Source organism: Leguminivora glycinivorella, chromosome 9 (genome assembly GCF_023078275.1).
Source record: "Leguminivora glycinivorella isolate SPB_JAAS2020 chromosome 9, LegGlyc_1.1, whole genome shotgun sequence".
Taxonomy (NCBI): domain Eukaryota; kingdom Metazoa; phylum Arthropoda; class Insecta; order Lepidoptera; family Tortricidae; genus Leguminivora; species Leguminivora glycinivorella.
The window spans coordinates 6,626,712-6,644,011 of record NC_062979.1 but is presented as its reverse complement, the minus strand read 5'-3'; the positions used below and the strand labels follow the sequence as shown (position 1 = coordinate 6,644,011).

The window sequence follows — 17,300 nt, the reverse complement described above, 5'->3', positions numbered from 1 at the left end:
TATCAATTCGTCTGTGTGTTTTATTTTCTTAAATGTTTGTTATTCGATATCTCCCTTATTACTGAACCGATTTTATTTTTATTGAATGTATATACAAACAGATGGGCCCCATTTTTACCAGAACCCAACTCTGATGATGGGATGAGAAATTTGCGTAAGTGAGACTTTCAAGCGTCTGGTAAAAGTTACGACCGGCGGAAACGGTCAGGAAATGATGATCCTAACAGACAGTACCTATTTTCTAATATATACAGGGTGAAATAAAAAGGACCGTCCAAACTTTGCACAGTGACTTTTGAAGTCATCATGAACAACTTTTAGTATAGGGCACCAAAGCTGAAATCGCAAAAAAAATTTGTTTTTATATAAATGGGCTTACTCTTGGCCACAGACTAGCCGAAGGCAAAGACGTGGCCTTCGACGGAGTGAGCTCGCCCAGAAGATGCATGTTCACTCTTGATTTGTCACTATGCAGTTCGAATCAGGGACCGGACAACCCCTTCCGCGCTACAAGCCTTTCATTGGGAATCCCTAACGTAAGGACGACCCAATCGAGAGACTCTCCCTTTCGAACTGCAAGCCCATTCATTTGATTAGCCCTTACAAAAAACTAAGCAAAACAATAAAGCTAGCCCTGTGCATTGGCTTAGCGCTATCCGATACGGCTTGCAAGCCTTTAATAAGGGTTACCCTTATTTTAAGCGCTATTTATAAGGCTTTCCCTTTTGTTAAAGCGTAGTCCAGCCTTGCGTAAAAGAGACAGGATTATGAATCTAAGCTATTGTAAGAACAGGAAGGAAAATGCGCTGTTGCCACTCCGCACTATGCGCCCCATTTTTAATTTTGCAACGAAACATGTTTTCGTTGGATAAAAGTAGAACACGGCTAGAAATTATTTTTAATGAACTGGGAGACAAGGAAGTGATGGATCGCCTGATGGTAAATGATCATCGTCGCCCATAGATCAGTATGTACGTTCGTACGTATGAATGTATGTAGGTATGTATGAATGTATGTAGGTATGTATGTATGAATATAATTATGTAAATATGTATGTATGCATGTAAATATACAGTGTTGGGCGAAAATCAATACAATTAACCATTAACATTACACATTAAAAACGTTAATTGCCAACATAAAAACAAGCCGTTTTCGTCATCCAACTCGCCTTGATGAGTTAATTGGGTGAGCAGTTCCTAAGATAGAGCTGATGCTGAACCCTGGCTTTTCCCAGGGGAACGCGGGTTTGGTTTAACATAGGCAAGCGCTGTTTTCGTCATCGGACTTGTTTTGATGAGTACTTGAGTGAGCAGTAACCAAGGTAGAGCTGATGCTGAACCCTGGCTATTCCTAGGGGAACGCGGGTTTGGAGTAATATAGGCAAGCGCTGTTTTCGTCATCGGACTTGTCTTGATGAGTACTTGTGTGAGCAGTAACCAAGGTAGAGCTGATGCTGAACCCTGGCTACTCCTAAGGGAACTCGGGTTTCGTGCAACATAGGCAAACGCTGTTTTCTTCATCGGACTTGTATTGATGAGTACTTGAGTGAGCAGTAACCAAGGTAGAGCTGATGCTGAACCCTGGCTTTTCCCAGGGGAACGCAGATTTGGAGTAACATAGGCAAGCGCTGTTTTCTTCACCGGACTTGTCTTGGTGAGTACTTGAGTGAGCAGTAACCAAGGTAGAGCTGATGCTGAACCCTGGCTTTTCCCAGGGGAACGCGGGTTTGGAGTAACATAGGCAAGCGCTGTTTTCTTCACTGGACTTGTCTTGGTGAGTACTTGTGTGAGCAGTAACCAAGGTAGAGCTGATGCTGAACCCTGGCTATTCCTAGGGGAACGCGGGTTTGGAGTAACATAGGCAAGCGCTGTTTTCGTCATCGAACTTGTCTTGATGAGTACTTGAGTGAGCAGTAACCAAGGTAGAGCTGATGCTGAACCCTGGCTATTCCTAAGGGAACTCGGGTTTCGTGCAACATAGGCAAACGCTGTTTTCGTCATCGGACTGGTCTTGATGAGTACTTGAGTGAGCAGTAACCAAGGTAGAGCTGATGCTGAACCCTGGCTTTTCCCAGGGGAACGCGGGTTTGGTGTAACATAGGCAAGCGCTGTTTTCGTCATCGAACTTGTTTTGATGAGTACTTGTGTGAGCAGTAACAAGGTAGAGCTGATGCTGAACCCTGGCTACTCCTAAGGGAACTCGGGTTTCGTGCAACATAGGCAAACGCTGTTTTCTTCATCGGACTTGTATTGATGAGTACTTGAGTGAGCAGTAACCAAGGTAGAGCTGATGCTGAACCCTGGCTTTTCCCAGGGGAACGCGGGTTTGGAGTAACATAGGCAAGCGCTGTTTTCTTCACCGGACTTGTCTTGGTGAGTACTTGAGTGAGCAGTAACCAAGGTAGAGCTGATGCTGAACCCTGGCTTTTCCCAGGGGAACGCGGGTTTGGAGTAACATAGGCAAGCGCTGTTTTCTTCACCGGACTTGTCTTGGTGAGTACTTGTGTGAGCAGTAACCAAGGTAGAGCTGATGCTGAACCCTGGCTATTCCTAGGGGAACGCGGGTTTGGAGTGTTATGATTTTTCGGAAATGGTTTCTTAATTGGCAACCTTTTTAATTAGAGTTATTAATATTGGCAACACTAACGTTAGTTTTGACAGCCCGCTCTAAACAGCCAATCACAGGCGAGCATTGCGAAAGGCCAATCCGACTCGTTTCCGGTTCGGTCGGAAGGCGCCATGTTGTTTTTAAAAGAGATTCATTCTTTGGTAGCAGTTGAAGTGTACGGACGTGTTCCTAAGTGGTGATGTTAATAATTTAATTGTAATTGTTTATCGGAATAAAGTAATAATTGAAATACTAAGACTGTGTTTGAGTGCGCGAAATCTCAGAAGAGGGGACGAACAACGACAAAGCAAGGTATGTTAATTATTAAAAGTGAGCCATGATAATACTACCTTGCTGCAATTTTAAAAACAAAAGTTTTATGTACGTATCTTACTAAGATGAGAAGTTAACTTGTGTAACATTACGAGTACAATGCAGTTGGAAGACTTGTTTAGAACAAATAGTTGATAGCTAGTGTGCGACCATGTGCGTTGCTGCTAGTAGGCCATGTGTGCCTATAGTAGAACAAATAGTTGATAGCTAGTGTGCGACCATGTGCGTTGCTGCTAGTAGGCCATGTGTGCCTATAGTAGAACAAATAGCTTACGACTAGTGTGTGACCATGTGCGTTGCTGCTAGTAGGCCATGTGTGCCTATAGTAGAACAAATAGCTTACGACTAGTGTGTGACCATGTGCGTTGCTGCTAGTAGGCCATGTGTGCCTATAGTAGAACAAATAGCTTACGACTAGTGTGTGACCATGTGCGTTGCTGCTAGTAGGCCATGTGTGCCTATAGTAGATTAAATAGCTTATGACTAGTATGCGACCATGTGCGTTGTTGCTAGTAGGCCATGTGCGCCTGTAGTGGAACAAATAGCTTATGACTAGTATGCGACCATGTGCGTTGTTGCTAGTAGGCCATGTGCGCCTGTAGTGGAACAAATAGCTTATGACTAGTGTGCGGCCATGTGCGCCTATGATCGATTATTTTATTCAGATGCGACCACGTGTGTTGCTTTTAGCAGAACATTTAACTGAATATTTAACTGGTCATCATCAGTCGGATGACAATTACAAGACTTGATGGCAGACTTGATAGTAGACTCGATTGTATGTATACTCTAATGTGGATTCGATCGTAGACTTGAGCGTAGGCTCGAGCGTAGACTTGAGCGTAGACTCGATAGTAGACTCGATCGTAGACTCGATTGTAGACTCGATCGTAGACTCGATTGTAGACTCGATCGTAGACTCGATCGTAGATTTGATCGTAGACTCGATCGTAGACTCGATCGTAGACTCAATTGTAGACTCGATTGTATATTCCGATGTGGACTCGATCGTAGACTCGATGATGGACTCGACCGTAGACTCGATTGTATATTCGAATGTGGACTTTATAGTAGTCTCGATCGTAGACTCGACCGTAGACTCGATCGTAGACTCGATCGTAGACTCGATCGTAGACTCGATCGTAGACTCGATCGTAGACTCGATCGTAGACTCGATCGTAGACTCAATAGTAGACTCGATTGTATATTCCGATGTGGACTCGATCGTAGATTCCATGATGGACTCGACCGTAGACTCGATTGTATATTCGAATGTGGACTTTATAGTAGACTCGATCGTAGACTCAATCGTAGACTCGATCGTAGACTCAATCGTAGACTCGATCGTAGACTCGATCGTATACTCGATCGTAGATTCAAATGTAGACTTATCGCATCGCATAACTTTATGAAATCCGATGCAAGCTTGAGAATCGAGAACCGGAAACGGGAATAGTAGCTTTTATTTTTTTTAACTTTATCCCGAGGTTATGGCATCCGAGACAGAAGATGAGGCCTCTGATGGGCCACGACATGATCACCGTCATGTTACACAGAAGAGGCGGAGACTAGAGGTGCTGTCTTCGAGCCAAGGACCAAGAAAGAAAATCCGCAAGAGAGTTCCAGCGGCGGGTTGGATGATTGAAGATGTTGCCCCGCCAGCCGACGTTGCCACGCCGGAACAACCATCCGAGGTACCAGAGGCGCAGACAAGATCGCCAGCTGCGACAGTTCCGCCCGCATCGCAGGGAGCTACTTTCAATGAGGTACTACAGCTTATTAGTTCTTTGCAGGGGGGAAACAAAGATAAGGCACATTACTTGAATAACAGTCAATTAAATAATGTGGTGCCAGAATTTGATCCCTCCAGCAAAGCACAAAGTATAGATAGCTGGATTCATAAAGTTAACGAATGTGTTAAAATATACGACTGGGACGAGAAGCAGACCATACATTTCGCACTCCAAAAACTTTCAGGGCTTGCAAAGAAATGGTTCGAGTCTTTACCATCCGTTGTTTACAGCTGGGAGGATTGGCAAATTAAACTTAAAAAGGCTTTCCCTAATGAGAAGAATTATGGTCGGCTTCTCGAAGAAATGTTAGCTCGAACTACGCGTGCAGCTGAGCCTTATCGCGAATATTTTTACGACAAGTTGTCATTGCTAAACAGGTGTGAGATAAAAGGAAAGAAGGCTGTTCAGTGTGTAGTACATGGAATAGTAGATAAATCGGTTCGCAATGGTGCCCAAGCCTTAAACTGTGAAGAACCGGAAGACTTGTTGGATTACCTCAATTCGCAGTGACCCCCTGACGCGTCTTTTGTTAGAAAGCGTAGTGAAGCCGGGCCCAAACAGAACTCTAACGCTTTGAATGAAAATTCGATGACTTGTTTTAACTGTCGCGGAAAGGGGCATTCCTTTAGTAAATGTCCCCAGCCTGTAGTGAAGTGTCAAAAATGCCACCGTGTAGGTCATGATTCTGCATCTTGTAAACTTAATCCTTTACATATTAGGAGTGATAGTAAGCCCACAGTTACTGAAGAGCGTAAAGTTTTTAGGATCTATACACTACGTAACACCAATGACAAATTTTTTAGGCCGATTTGTGTCAATGGTGGCGAATATGTAGCATACGTAGACTTTGGGAGCGAGTGCAGTCTCATACGCGAATCCGAGGGCGAAAAACTTAAGTTGGCAAAATGTTACGCGGAACTACCAGCGATAAAAGGATTTGGTGAATCTTTGGTGTTCCCTGTCTATAAGACTTTCGTCACTGTAAAAATTGACGAAGTTGAAGCTTCTGTTGAAGCCCTAGTGGTTAGGGACGAGTTACTACAGACACCCTTACTGATCGGCCAGAATTTCACAGAGTTACCTTTCGTAACGGTTTTGAAGGATAACTGTAAGTTGTTATTTTATAAGAGTCCGATAACTGAAGTGCAGCAGGATAACTCTGTGAAGTTATTGACTTGTAACTCTACCAAAATTCAAGGGGTAAATCTTGTTGAAGTACATACAGAAGATCCCTCCTTCTCGGGTGATGTTTACGTGGAAGGTCATAGTTGCGGTGAACCCGGGAAGGAGTATCATCTGCATCAGGGCGCGTATAATATTAAAGATGGGAGAGGCCAGCTAGTATTAACCAATTTAACAAAAGACGAATTAATACTTGACTCGGAGATTCTTTTGGCCAGGGCCTCGCCATTTGTGGAAAGAAAAGTTTGCCATGTAAATAGGATCACCTGCGATATTTCGTCGTTAGAACCAATTGAGAAAACTGACATTAAGGTAGGCAAAGACGTCAGTGCTGAACTTGTCGATAGGTTGCATACGCTTATTCAAGCCTACCGTGATTGTTTTGCATTGAATTTGAGCGAGATAGGAACGGCCAAAGATGTTGAGATGTCAATAGAATTATCAGACGACCGGCCAGTAGTCTATAGGCCGTATAGACTGTCGCATGCTGAGAGGGAGCAGGTACGCAACACAGTAGAGGAACTTTTAAGCAATGATATTATTCAAGACTCGAATTCAGACTACGCCAGTCCCATCTTAATGGTAAAGAAGAAAAATGGCGAACAACGGCTATGCGTTGACTTTCGAGCCTTGAATAATAGAACAAAAAAAGATTGCTTCCCGCTCCCTCTGATCGAAGACCAATTATCAAATTTGAGTGGCAACCGCTATTTTACCACACTAGATCTCGCGTCTGGTTATTATCAGGTCCCCATGGCGGAAGATAGTCGACACCTGACTGGATTTGTAACACCGGATGGGCACTATGAGTTCAAAAGGATGCCGTTCGGCCTTGCAAATGCGCCGGCGGTCTTTCAACGGCTTATTAACCGAATGCTGGGGTCGAAGCGATTTGAATCGGCATTGGCATATCTGGACGACATCCTTGTGCCTTCTGGTGACCTTGAGCAAGGTATTGAGAGATTAGAAGATGTCTTGAAACTTGTCAGAGAGAATGGACTTACACTTAAATTGTTAAAATGTCGATTCTTTGATAATACAATTAATTACCTTGGCTATGAAATTTCTGCCAACGGAATTCGGCCCGATGAAACTAAAATATTGGCAGTCAAGACATTTCCTGTCCCTCGGACAGTGCACGAGGTTAGACAGTTTTTAGGTTTGGCCGGGTATTTCCGAAGGTTTGTGAAGGGTTTTGGCGAGATTGCTAGACCTCTCACAAATCTACTGAAAAAGGATGTCGCGTTTGCTTGGTCTGACAAAGAATCGCAGGCTTTCACAACCTTGAAAAACATGTTGATGGAACGTCCAATATTAGCCTTATACAACCCTAAGCTTGATACTGAACTGCATACGGATGCAAGTTCTCTCGGAGTGGCTGGAATATTGCTACAGTGGCAAGAAAGTCCGCGTGTGCCAGTAGCTTATTTTAGCAGGCAGACCACTCCTGAAGAGCGTCATTTGCATTCGTATGAGCTAGAAACTTTAGCTATAGTATGTTCTCTAAAAAAGTTTAGAGTTTACCTATTAGGGATTAATTTCAAGGTTGTGACAGACTGTAATGCTGTCAGGACAACATTGACCAAGCGCGACCTAGTGCCTCGAATTGCAAGGTGGTGGCTCCAAATCAGCGAGTTCACTTTCGAAATTGAATATAGGCCTGGCACACAAATGACCCATGCTGACGCCCTTAGTCGGAATACTAGGTTGACATGTGACGACAACGACTTTCAGACGTATACTGTTTATAACATAGAAAAAGATAATTGGCTTCTGACCTTGCAGCTGTCTGACCCTGATGTAGCTCGTATCGTAAAGATTCTTAAGCCAGAAAATGACGAAGAAGCTAGGGACATTAGGAAAAACTATGTTATTAAAGATCATAAACTTTATAGGAGAGTAGACGATAAATTGCGTTTGGTAGTGCCACGATGCGCGCGGTTTCAGATTTGTCGCGCGAACCATGACGATATCGGACATTTGGGTACGACAAAGACTATTGATAGGGTACAAGGACAATATTGGTTTCCCAAACTTCGACATTTTATAAAAAAAATACGTGAAAAACTGTATATCTTGTGCGTATAATAAGGACTGTTCTGCTAAACAAAAGCAAGGCCAACTGTACCCCATACCAAAAGGCGACAAACCGTTCCACACGATTCACGTGGACCACTTAGGTCCATTTGTAAAGAGTTGTAATAGTAACACGTATATTTTGACGATTGTAGACGGATTCACAAAATACGTTTTTGTAAAACCGGTAAAGAATATTAAGACAAAGACCACGATAAAAGTACTAGAGGATATTTTTCACGATTTCGTTTATCCCTCACGAATCATCTCCGACCGAGGCACCTCGTTTACGTCAGCGGCGTTTAAAAATTTTTGCGATTCCAATGGCATCAAACATGTTTTGAACGCGGTAGCTTGCCCTAGAGCAAACGGGCAAGCTGAACGATTTAATCAGACCATATTAAATTCCATGATGAGGCATAATTCGGGCCAGGACGAGCGTAGTTGGGACTTGTGTCTGAAAAAAATTCAGTGGGGCATAAATAATACCATCAATGCCACCACTAAGAAAACTGCATCGGAGACTCTTTTTGGTATTCAGTCGCAAGATAGTCTCTCAAACAAATTAGGTGTTGAGATCGACGACACTCACAAATCGGTAGCCGATTTGAGGAGAGAAGTCGATGAAAACATTCAAACGAGTCAGATAAAACAGAAACTTAGATTTGAATCTGGAAGAGTTCCCGCTGCAGTTTTTAAGAAAGGCGATTTGGTAAAATTGACCCGCACAAATTTTTATAACAAAGGAAACAGTACAAAACTGATGTCAAAATTTATCGGTCCATACAAAGTAACACAGATTTTGGGTAACGATAGGTATCAAATAGCCGACATCCCCGGATTCGGAAAAAAGAAAAGGCCATTTAAGAGTGTTGTAGCTGTCGATAGATTAAGGCCGTGGATAAAGGTTAATTCACCAAAACCTGGTTCCAATAAGTTTTCCTCTAGTAGCAGTTCAAGTGAAACGTCGGATTATGAAACCGATGATAACATTCCTTTGGCAGAATTAAAAAAGAAATTAAAAAAATAAATATAGATTAAATTTATTTGATGTGCAATGTTACAACTTGTAGCAGTGTATTTGCTAGTTCATAACGAGTGTTATGATTTTATTCCTATTAATTACTGATATATGTTGAGAAAAATATATGATTATGTTAAAATAAATATTAAGAAAATAGAAGCTAAAAGTTGTTACAAGTGGTAACAAGGTTTATCTTTCGTATGTATAAATAGATGCATTAAAATTAGTACTTAGTTAGAACATACATATATGAGGGTCATACATATTTATAGATCATGTTGATTAATTTAAATTTATCTCGCAGGTATTGCACATATAATCTAAAACTATTTGATTTGCCATACTCTCACTGTTTGTTTGCGATTGACTAAACTATAATGTGTGTGACCCACGAGGTAAAGGTAAAATTGAATTTGACTGTAATTGTTCCTAAGTAAAGTACAAACTGTGATGTTGGTAATCGAAATGATATTAAATTTTACTAATTTTGAATGTGTAATCAATGTACACCGGGACGGTGTACGAGTCGGACGGCCGAGTGTTATGATTTTTCGGAAATGGTTTCTTAATTGGCAACCTTTTTAATTAGAGTTATTAATATTGGCAACACTAACGTTAGTTTTGACAGCCCGCTCTAAACAGCCAATCACAGGCGAGCATTGCGAAAGGCCAATCCGACTCGTTTCCGGTTCGGTCGGAAGGCGCCATGTTGTTTTTAAAAGAGATTCATTCTTTGGTAGCAGTTGAAGTGTACGGACGTGTTCCTAAGTGGTGATGTTAATAATTTAATTGTAATTGTTTATCGGAATAAAATAATAATTGAAATACTAAGACTGTGTTTGAGTGCGCGAAAGGAGTAACATAGGCAAGCGCTGTTTTCGTCATCGAACTTGTCTTGATGAGTACTTGAGTGAGCAGTAACCAAGGTAAAGCTGATGCTGAACCCTGGCTATTCCTAAGGGAACTCGGGTTTCGTGCAACATAGGTAAACGCTGTTTTTGTCAGCGGACTGGTCTTGATGAGTACTTGAGTGAGCAGTAACCAAGGTAGAGCTGATGCTGAACCCTGGCTTTTCCCAGGGGAACGCGGGTTTGGTGTAACATAGACAAGCGCTGTTTTCGTCATCGGACTTGTTTTGATGAGTACTTGAGTGAGCAGTAACCAGGGTAGAGCTGATGCTGAACCCTGGCTACTCCTAGGGGAACTCGGGTTTCGTGCAACATAGGCAAACGCTGTTTTCGTCATCGGATTTGTCTTGATGAGTACTTGAGTCAGCAGTAACCAAGGTAGAGCTGATGCTGAACCCTGGCTATTCCTAGGGGAACTCGGGTTTCGTGCAACATAGGTAAACGCTGTTTTTGTCAGCGGACTTGTCTTGATGAGTACTGGTAAAGCTGATATTGAACTCTGGCTGTACCAAGGGGATCTTAGGTTTGGTGCAACATAGACAAACCCGGTTTCCGTTATAGGCCCTGCCTTTATGAGGACTTGGGTGCGCAGTACCCAAGCCAGTGCTGTAGCTGAGACCTGGTGGTACCGGTGCAATATAAATAAACGCTGTTTTCTGTTCATAGTATGTTTCGTGTGAAATATCTTAGACTCGTCTTTATGACTGGTACTTGGTTGAGTTGAGTAGTGCCATAGAATCTGTCAAACTATTTCTGTTGATTGTTGTGAATTCTATAAAGATCGTTTGAAACAGAAATACTTTTCTGGTGGCAATCAAGCATACAGCCCGTCTGATAGTAAATAGTTACCGCAGTCTATGGACGCTTGGAACTCCAGTATTGTCTTTATTCCCTGTGTTACTATTAGTGAAATCGATTGTACTTAATTTTGATATTCAAATGGATATACATACGTATTTTTTTAGACATAAATAAAGTGTTTTATGTATGGCAAATTAATAAATTTGTTCTAACTACTTGATGTTAATATTCACTTCTGGTAGGATTTTTGTTCAGTTAATATTATGTTTTATGCCTAACTTGACATTGCATGAAATATTTCTATATTATAATGCACCGAAACCAGAGTTGCCCTAGATACCGCCAGGGCTCAGCTACAACGCTGTCTTGGCTATTGCGCACCCAAGTCCTCGTCAAGACAAGTCCGATGACGCAAACAGAGTTTGCCTATGTTACACCAAACCCGAGTTCTCCTAGGTACAGCCAGGTTTCAGCATCAGCTCTATCTCGGGTACAGCTCACCCAAATACTCATTAAGACAAGTCCAATGACGAAAACAGCGTTTGCCTGTGTTACACTAAACCCGAGTTCCCCTAGGTGCAAACAGAGTTCAGCATCAGCTACACTTCGGGTACTGCTCACTCAAGTACTCATCAAGACAAGTCCGATGACGAAAACAGCGTTTGCCTGTGTTACACTAAACCCGAGTTCCCCTAGGTGCAGCCAGGGTTCAGCATCAGCTGGACTTTGGGTATTGCTCACTTGAGTAGTCATCAAGACAAGTCCGATGACGAAAACAGCGTTTGCCTGTGTTGCACTAAACCCGAGTTCCCCTAGGTGCAGCCAGGGTTCTGCATCAGCTGGACTTTGGGTATTGCTCACTCGAGTACTGATCAAGACAAGTCCGATGACGAAAACAGCGTTTGCCTGTGTTACACTAAACCCGATTTCCCCTAGGTGCAGCCAGGGTTCAGCATCAACTGGACTTCGGGTACTGCTCACTCGAGTACTCATCAAGACAAGTCCGATGACGAAAACAGCGTTTGCCTGCGTTACACTAAACCCGAGTTCCCATAGGTGCAGCCAGGGTTCAGCATCAGCTGGACTTTGGGTACTGCTCACTCGAGTACTCATCAAGACAAGTCCGATGACGAAAACAGCGTTTGCCTGTGTTACACTAAACCCGAGTTCCCCTAGATGCAGCCAGGGTTCAGCATCAGCTGGACTTCGGGTACTGCTCACTCGAGTACTCATCAAGACAAGTCCGATGACGAAAACAGCGTTTGCCTGTGTTACACTAAACCCGAGTTCCCATAGGTGCAGCCAGGGTTCAGCATCAGCTGGACTTTGGGTACTGCTCACTCGAGTACTCATCAAGACAAGTCCGATGACGAAAACAGCGTTTGCCTGTGTTACACTAAACCCGATTTCCCCTAGGTGCAGCCAGGGTTCAGCATCAACTGGACTTCGGGTACTGCTCACTCGAGTACTCATCAAGACAAGTCCGATGACGAAAACAGCGTTTGCCTGCGTTACACTAAACCCGAGTTCCCATAGGTGCAGCCAGGGTTCAGCATCAGCTGGACTTTGGGTACTACTCACTCGAGTACTCATCAAGACAAGTCCGATGACGAAAACAGCGTTTGCCTGTGTTACACTAAACCCGAGTTCCCCTAGATGCAGCCAGGGTTCAGCATCAGCTGGACTTCGGGTACTGCTCACTCGAGTACTCATCAAGACAAGTCCGATGACGAAAACAGCGTTTGCCTGTGTTACACTAAACCCGAGTTCCCATAGGTGCAGCCAGGGTTCAGCATCAGCTGGACTTTGGGTACTGCTCACTCGAGTACTCATCAAGACAAGTCCGATGACGAAAACAGCGTTTGCCTGTGTTACACTAAACCCGAGTTCCCCTAGATGCAGCCAGGGTTCAGCATCAGCTGGACTTCGGGTACTGCTCACTCGAGTACTCATCAAGACAAGTCCGATGACGAAAACAGCGTTTGCCTGTGTTACACTAAACCCGAGTTCCCCTAGATGCAGCCAGGGTTCAGCATTAGCTGGACTTCGGGTACTGCTCACTCGAGTACTCATCAAGACAAGTCCGATGACGAAAACAGCGTTTGCCTGTGTTTCACTAAACCCGAGTTCCCCTAGGTGCAGCCAAGGTTCAGCATCAGCTGGACTTCGGGTACTGCTCACTCGAGTACTCATCAAGACAAGTCCGATGACGAAAACAGCGTTTGCCTGTGTTACACTAAACCCGATTTCCCCTAGGTGCAGCCAGGGTTCAGCATCAGCTGGACTTCGGGTACTGCTCACTCGAGTACTCATCAAGACAAGTCCGATGTCGAAACCAGCGTTTGCCTGTGTTACACTAAACCCGAGTTCCCCTAGGTACAGCCAGGGTTCAGCATCAGCTGGACTTCGGGTACTGCTCACTCGAGTACTCATCAAGACAAGTCCGATGACGAAATCAGCGTTTGCCTGTATTACACTAAACCCGAGTTCCCCTAGGTGCAGCCAGGGTTCAGCATCAGCTAGACATCGGGTACTCATCAAGACAAGTCCGATAAAAAAAACCCGCCAGGAGCGTGTCGGGCCACGCTCAGTGTAGGGTTCCGAAGTTTTCCATATGTTTCTCAAAAACTACTGAACCTATCAAGTTCAAAACAATTTTCCTAGAAAGTCTTTACAAAGTTCTACTTTTGTGTTTTTTTTTCATATTTTTTAAACTTGTGGTTCAAAAGTTAGAGGGGGGGGGGACGCACTTTTTTTTCCTTTAGGAGCGATTATTTCCGAAAATATTAATATTATCAAAAAGCAATCTTAGTAAACCCTTTATTCATTCTTAAATACCTATCCAACAATATATCACACGTTGGGGTTGGAATGAAAAATATTATCAGCCCCCACTTTACATGTAGGGGGGGGGGTACCCAAATTTTTTTTTCCATTTTTTATTTTTGCACTCTGTTGGCGTGATTGATATACATATTGGGACCAAATTTCAGCTTTCTAGTTCTAACGGTTACTGAGATTATCCGCGGACGGACGGACGGACGGACAGACAGACATGGCGAAACTATAAGGGTTCCTAGTTGACTACGGAACCCTAAAAAGCAGCGTTTGCCTGTGTTACACCTGAGCAAAGAAGGAGCCTATCATAACTATAAGTATTTGGTATTGAAAATTGAACCTTATTTTATCTACAGCCGTTTCCATCAAACAGAAACGCGCAAATATCACACACAGTGCCAACGTAGGTAACGATCGTATGTTCTTTCGTTCGGAGTAATGTGTGCTTTATGAGCGAGGTACAGGATTTAAACTCGCACGATATGCTATAAGGGAAAGCAAATAAAACCCAGTATAAGGCTTACCCTTATGGCGTTAGGCTGAGCCGATGATAAGGGTTTTGAAAGGGTATTGGGCTATTTTAGGTAAGCGCTTTCGTTAGGGCTTTAAAAGCAAAATGAAAGGGTATCGCGTCAAAAGGGTAGGGTAAGTTAAGCCTAACGAAATACCCATACAAAACCCCGTATAAGGGATAGCGGGCCGGTCCCTGGTTCGAATGGTCCTTTTTATTTCACCCTGTACCTTAAAATCAGCCTTGAGAGATTAAGGAAAGTTTCTGTTTATTTTGAAAAAACCTTGTAGTAAAAAATAGTTGTAGAGTCGAACTATAATGCTGCCATAATCTACCTTGTGTGATCAGAATGATACCTTATTCAGTTATTCCAGGTGAAACTCTATCAATCAATAGACCTAAATAGTGTTTAAAGGCTATATAGTCAAGATATTAAATATAGATGCGAACAAAGTGCCAAATATATGTATACACCACTTTATTACTTATACCAAAGAGGATCGAGTATTATAGAGAGTTACTCTCGAAGTAAAATGTGTAATCACAGTGCATAGACTGCCATCTTGACACAGGCTTAAAATTTTTGAACCTCAGTTAAGGTTTAGTAAAAGTCGCCTGGTTTTCGAGATTTTCACACTTTTTAGGGTTCCAGTCAACTAGGAATCCTTATAGTTTCGCCATTACTATCTGTCTGTCTGTCCGTCCGTCCGTCCGTCCGTCCGCGGATAATCTCAGTAACCGTTAGCACTAGAAAGCTGGAATTTGGTACCAATATGTATATCAATCACGCCAACAAAGTGCAAAAAAAAAATGAAAAAAAAAATATTAGGGTACCCCCCCAGATGTCATATATACCATAGATCAAGCAAACGTATCTACTTAGCGTGTCAAATGAACTCAGTGAAATCCACTGAGTTGTCCGTCTTTAATCGCAGCTTGCAGCTTTCGGGCGTCAATTTTTGTAAGTTGAAGTCAATCAAAACATAAAAAATGCCTCGTTACGTGATATTCAATTGCAACAACACAAAAATTATGAACAATCAAGAGCCTGAGACATATTTAGAATTACAGGCAAGAAACAACTTCAGTACAAAATTTGACACGCTCGGCCCCTATACAAATAGATGAACTTGTTTCTTCTATATAAATAAAGTTCTGTGGTACCCCCCCTACATGTAAAGTGGGGGCTGATATTTTTTCATTCCAACCCCAACGTGTGATATATTGTTGGATAGGTATTTAAAAATAAATAAGGGTTTACTAAGATCGTTTATTGATAATATTAATATTTTCGGAAATAATCGCTCCTAAAGGAAAAAAAGTGCGTCCCCCCCTCTAACTTTTGAACCATATGTTTAAAAAATATGAAAAAAATCACAAAAGTAGAACTTTATAAAGACTTTCTAAGAAAATTGTTTTGAACTTGATAGGTTCATTAGTTTTTGAGAAAAATACGGAAAACTACGGAACCCTACACTGAGCGTGGCCCGACACGCTCTTGGCCGGTTTTTAAAATTTGAATACTACCAGAGATTATAGATTATAATTATGTGGTTTGTGATACTACCTAAAATTTTAAAAAGTGTGAAAATCTCGAAAACCAGGCGACTTTTACTAAACCTTAAAGTCGATTTTCTGGACCAGTATAAGGTGCCCTCTTGGTGGTTAAAAGGTTGTACATTAATTACCGGGCACCCTGTAAGTATATGTCTTTGCTTATACTTTAAGGTTGTAGATACATCTTTATGACACTTTGTCCGCATCCATATTTAATGCATTGGAAGTACGTGCCTTTGCAATTTATGATGCTCTTGGTCAACGTTAATGGTATTAGAAAAGGATTAATAAAATTTTATAGACTAATAAACTTTTCAACGGCTAGATTGTGATCTTTCTGTTTATTTCGTTTCCCATTTCTTAGACTGGAAAATGTTCGGATAGGGCAGTGAACTAAGAACTGTCTCTCATATAAAAGTTTGATATTCTTTTTTTGTTCAACGAAAATAATATTTAGAAGAAAAAAAAAACAAGCACCTACCTAATTTATGGTAAAGAAAAAAACGTGAAGCAGATTGTTTTTTGTGACCATTTCTCCTATTTAACACCATTGTCACACGTCGGACTCTGGCGATCAAATATATGAAAGAGACGCGTTCCTAGCACACATTCTAAGCTTTTGGAGGTGATCCCGTACCATGCTTGTATGAGTGAAATTTGACAGGTGTCGCGTTTTTGACAGGCGGTAACTGTGAGGTAACCGAGAGGGGGTGGGCGGCACTTTCAGCGGGGAGCGGGAGTGGCCATACTGTACGATAGTACTCTTTATTATACTGTGCCCTTGTTTACTGTTTAAACATAAAATTATTCTCTCTAAATAAATTGTTGAAATAAATTTATCATTGTGTACTTCGCAAATGTATCTTTCCGCTCGAATAAATGCGCGAGCGAAATTTAAATTCATTTCGTAGAAATAAATCAAGCGAAGCAATTAATTAATAAATCACTTGTTTCCAGAGAAGGCGGTATTTCGAGATGTTTGGGTCGTGGTTTTGGGTGATGGTTAATTTAATATAGAACGATGAATAGGTAGGTTGTGTTCAACATCTTTATTTACATAATTATTATAAGAAACTAAGACTAAACTTAAAAGCTGGTCTAAAATAGGCCCTTGAGGCATTGTACCAAGAATACTGGCGACATTTCCTCGCTGTATCGCAATGCTGATACGTTGTGCGAGGAAGTCGCCAGCTCTTCGGGCACCAGTTACCTCAACCAGACGCTTCGTTATGTTTGTTACGTTTCTTTATATATTATTTATTACGAATGAATGTGGAAGGAAGTAACGGGAGAGGAAAACCGCAGAATGGATGGACTGTGTGAGACATCATATGCAACGAAAGCAAGTTAATGATAAGATGACGAGTGATAGAGATTTATGGAAGAGGAAGACATGCTGCGCCGACCTCAAGTGACTGGGATAAGGGCAAGGGAATGATGTTACGTTTTTTATGGTAGGTACATGCAGGCAGCAAACGAGCAATCGAGCCTCCTGCTGGGGAGCAGTCATCGCCGCCCAGGCAGCACATAAGCAACATCAGGGGAGCCACTTATGCGTTGCCAACCTTTGAGAACCCTAAACTTGCTTATTCTTCAAGAAGTGATGCCTGGGCGGTGATGACTGCTTCCCAGCAGGAGGCTCGATTGCTCGTTTGCTGCCCCATGTC

The 17,300-nt window shown here is 42.4% G+C and overlaps 1 protein-coding gene across 1 annotated transcript; it reads right to left on the bottom strand.

Moving 5' to 3' along the window:
• Positions 1-3,682: 3,682 nt before the first annotated feature.
• Positions 3,683-4,345, bottom strand: LOC125229826 (pheromone-regulated protein PRM7-like). Its single transcript, XM_048134767.1, has one exon. The coding sequence runs from the start codon at positions 4,343-4,345 to the stop codon at positions 3,683-3,685; it is 663 nt and encodes a 220-aa protein (XP_047990724.1).
• Positions 4,346-17,300: the final 12,955 nt, after the last annotated feature.

Coding starts and splice junctions, on each gene's coding strand:
- LOC125229826 (XM_048134767.1), bottom strand. CDS start 4,345: ATGCGATGCGATAAGTCTACATTTGAATCTACGATCGAGTATACGATC.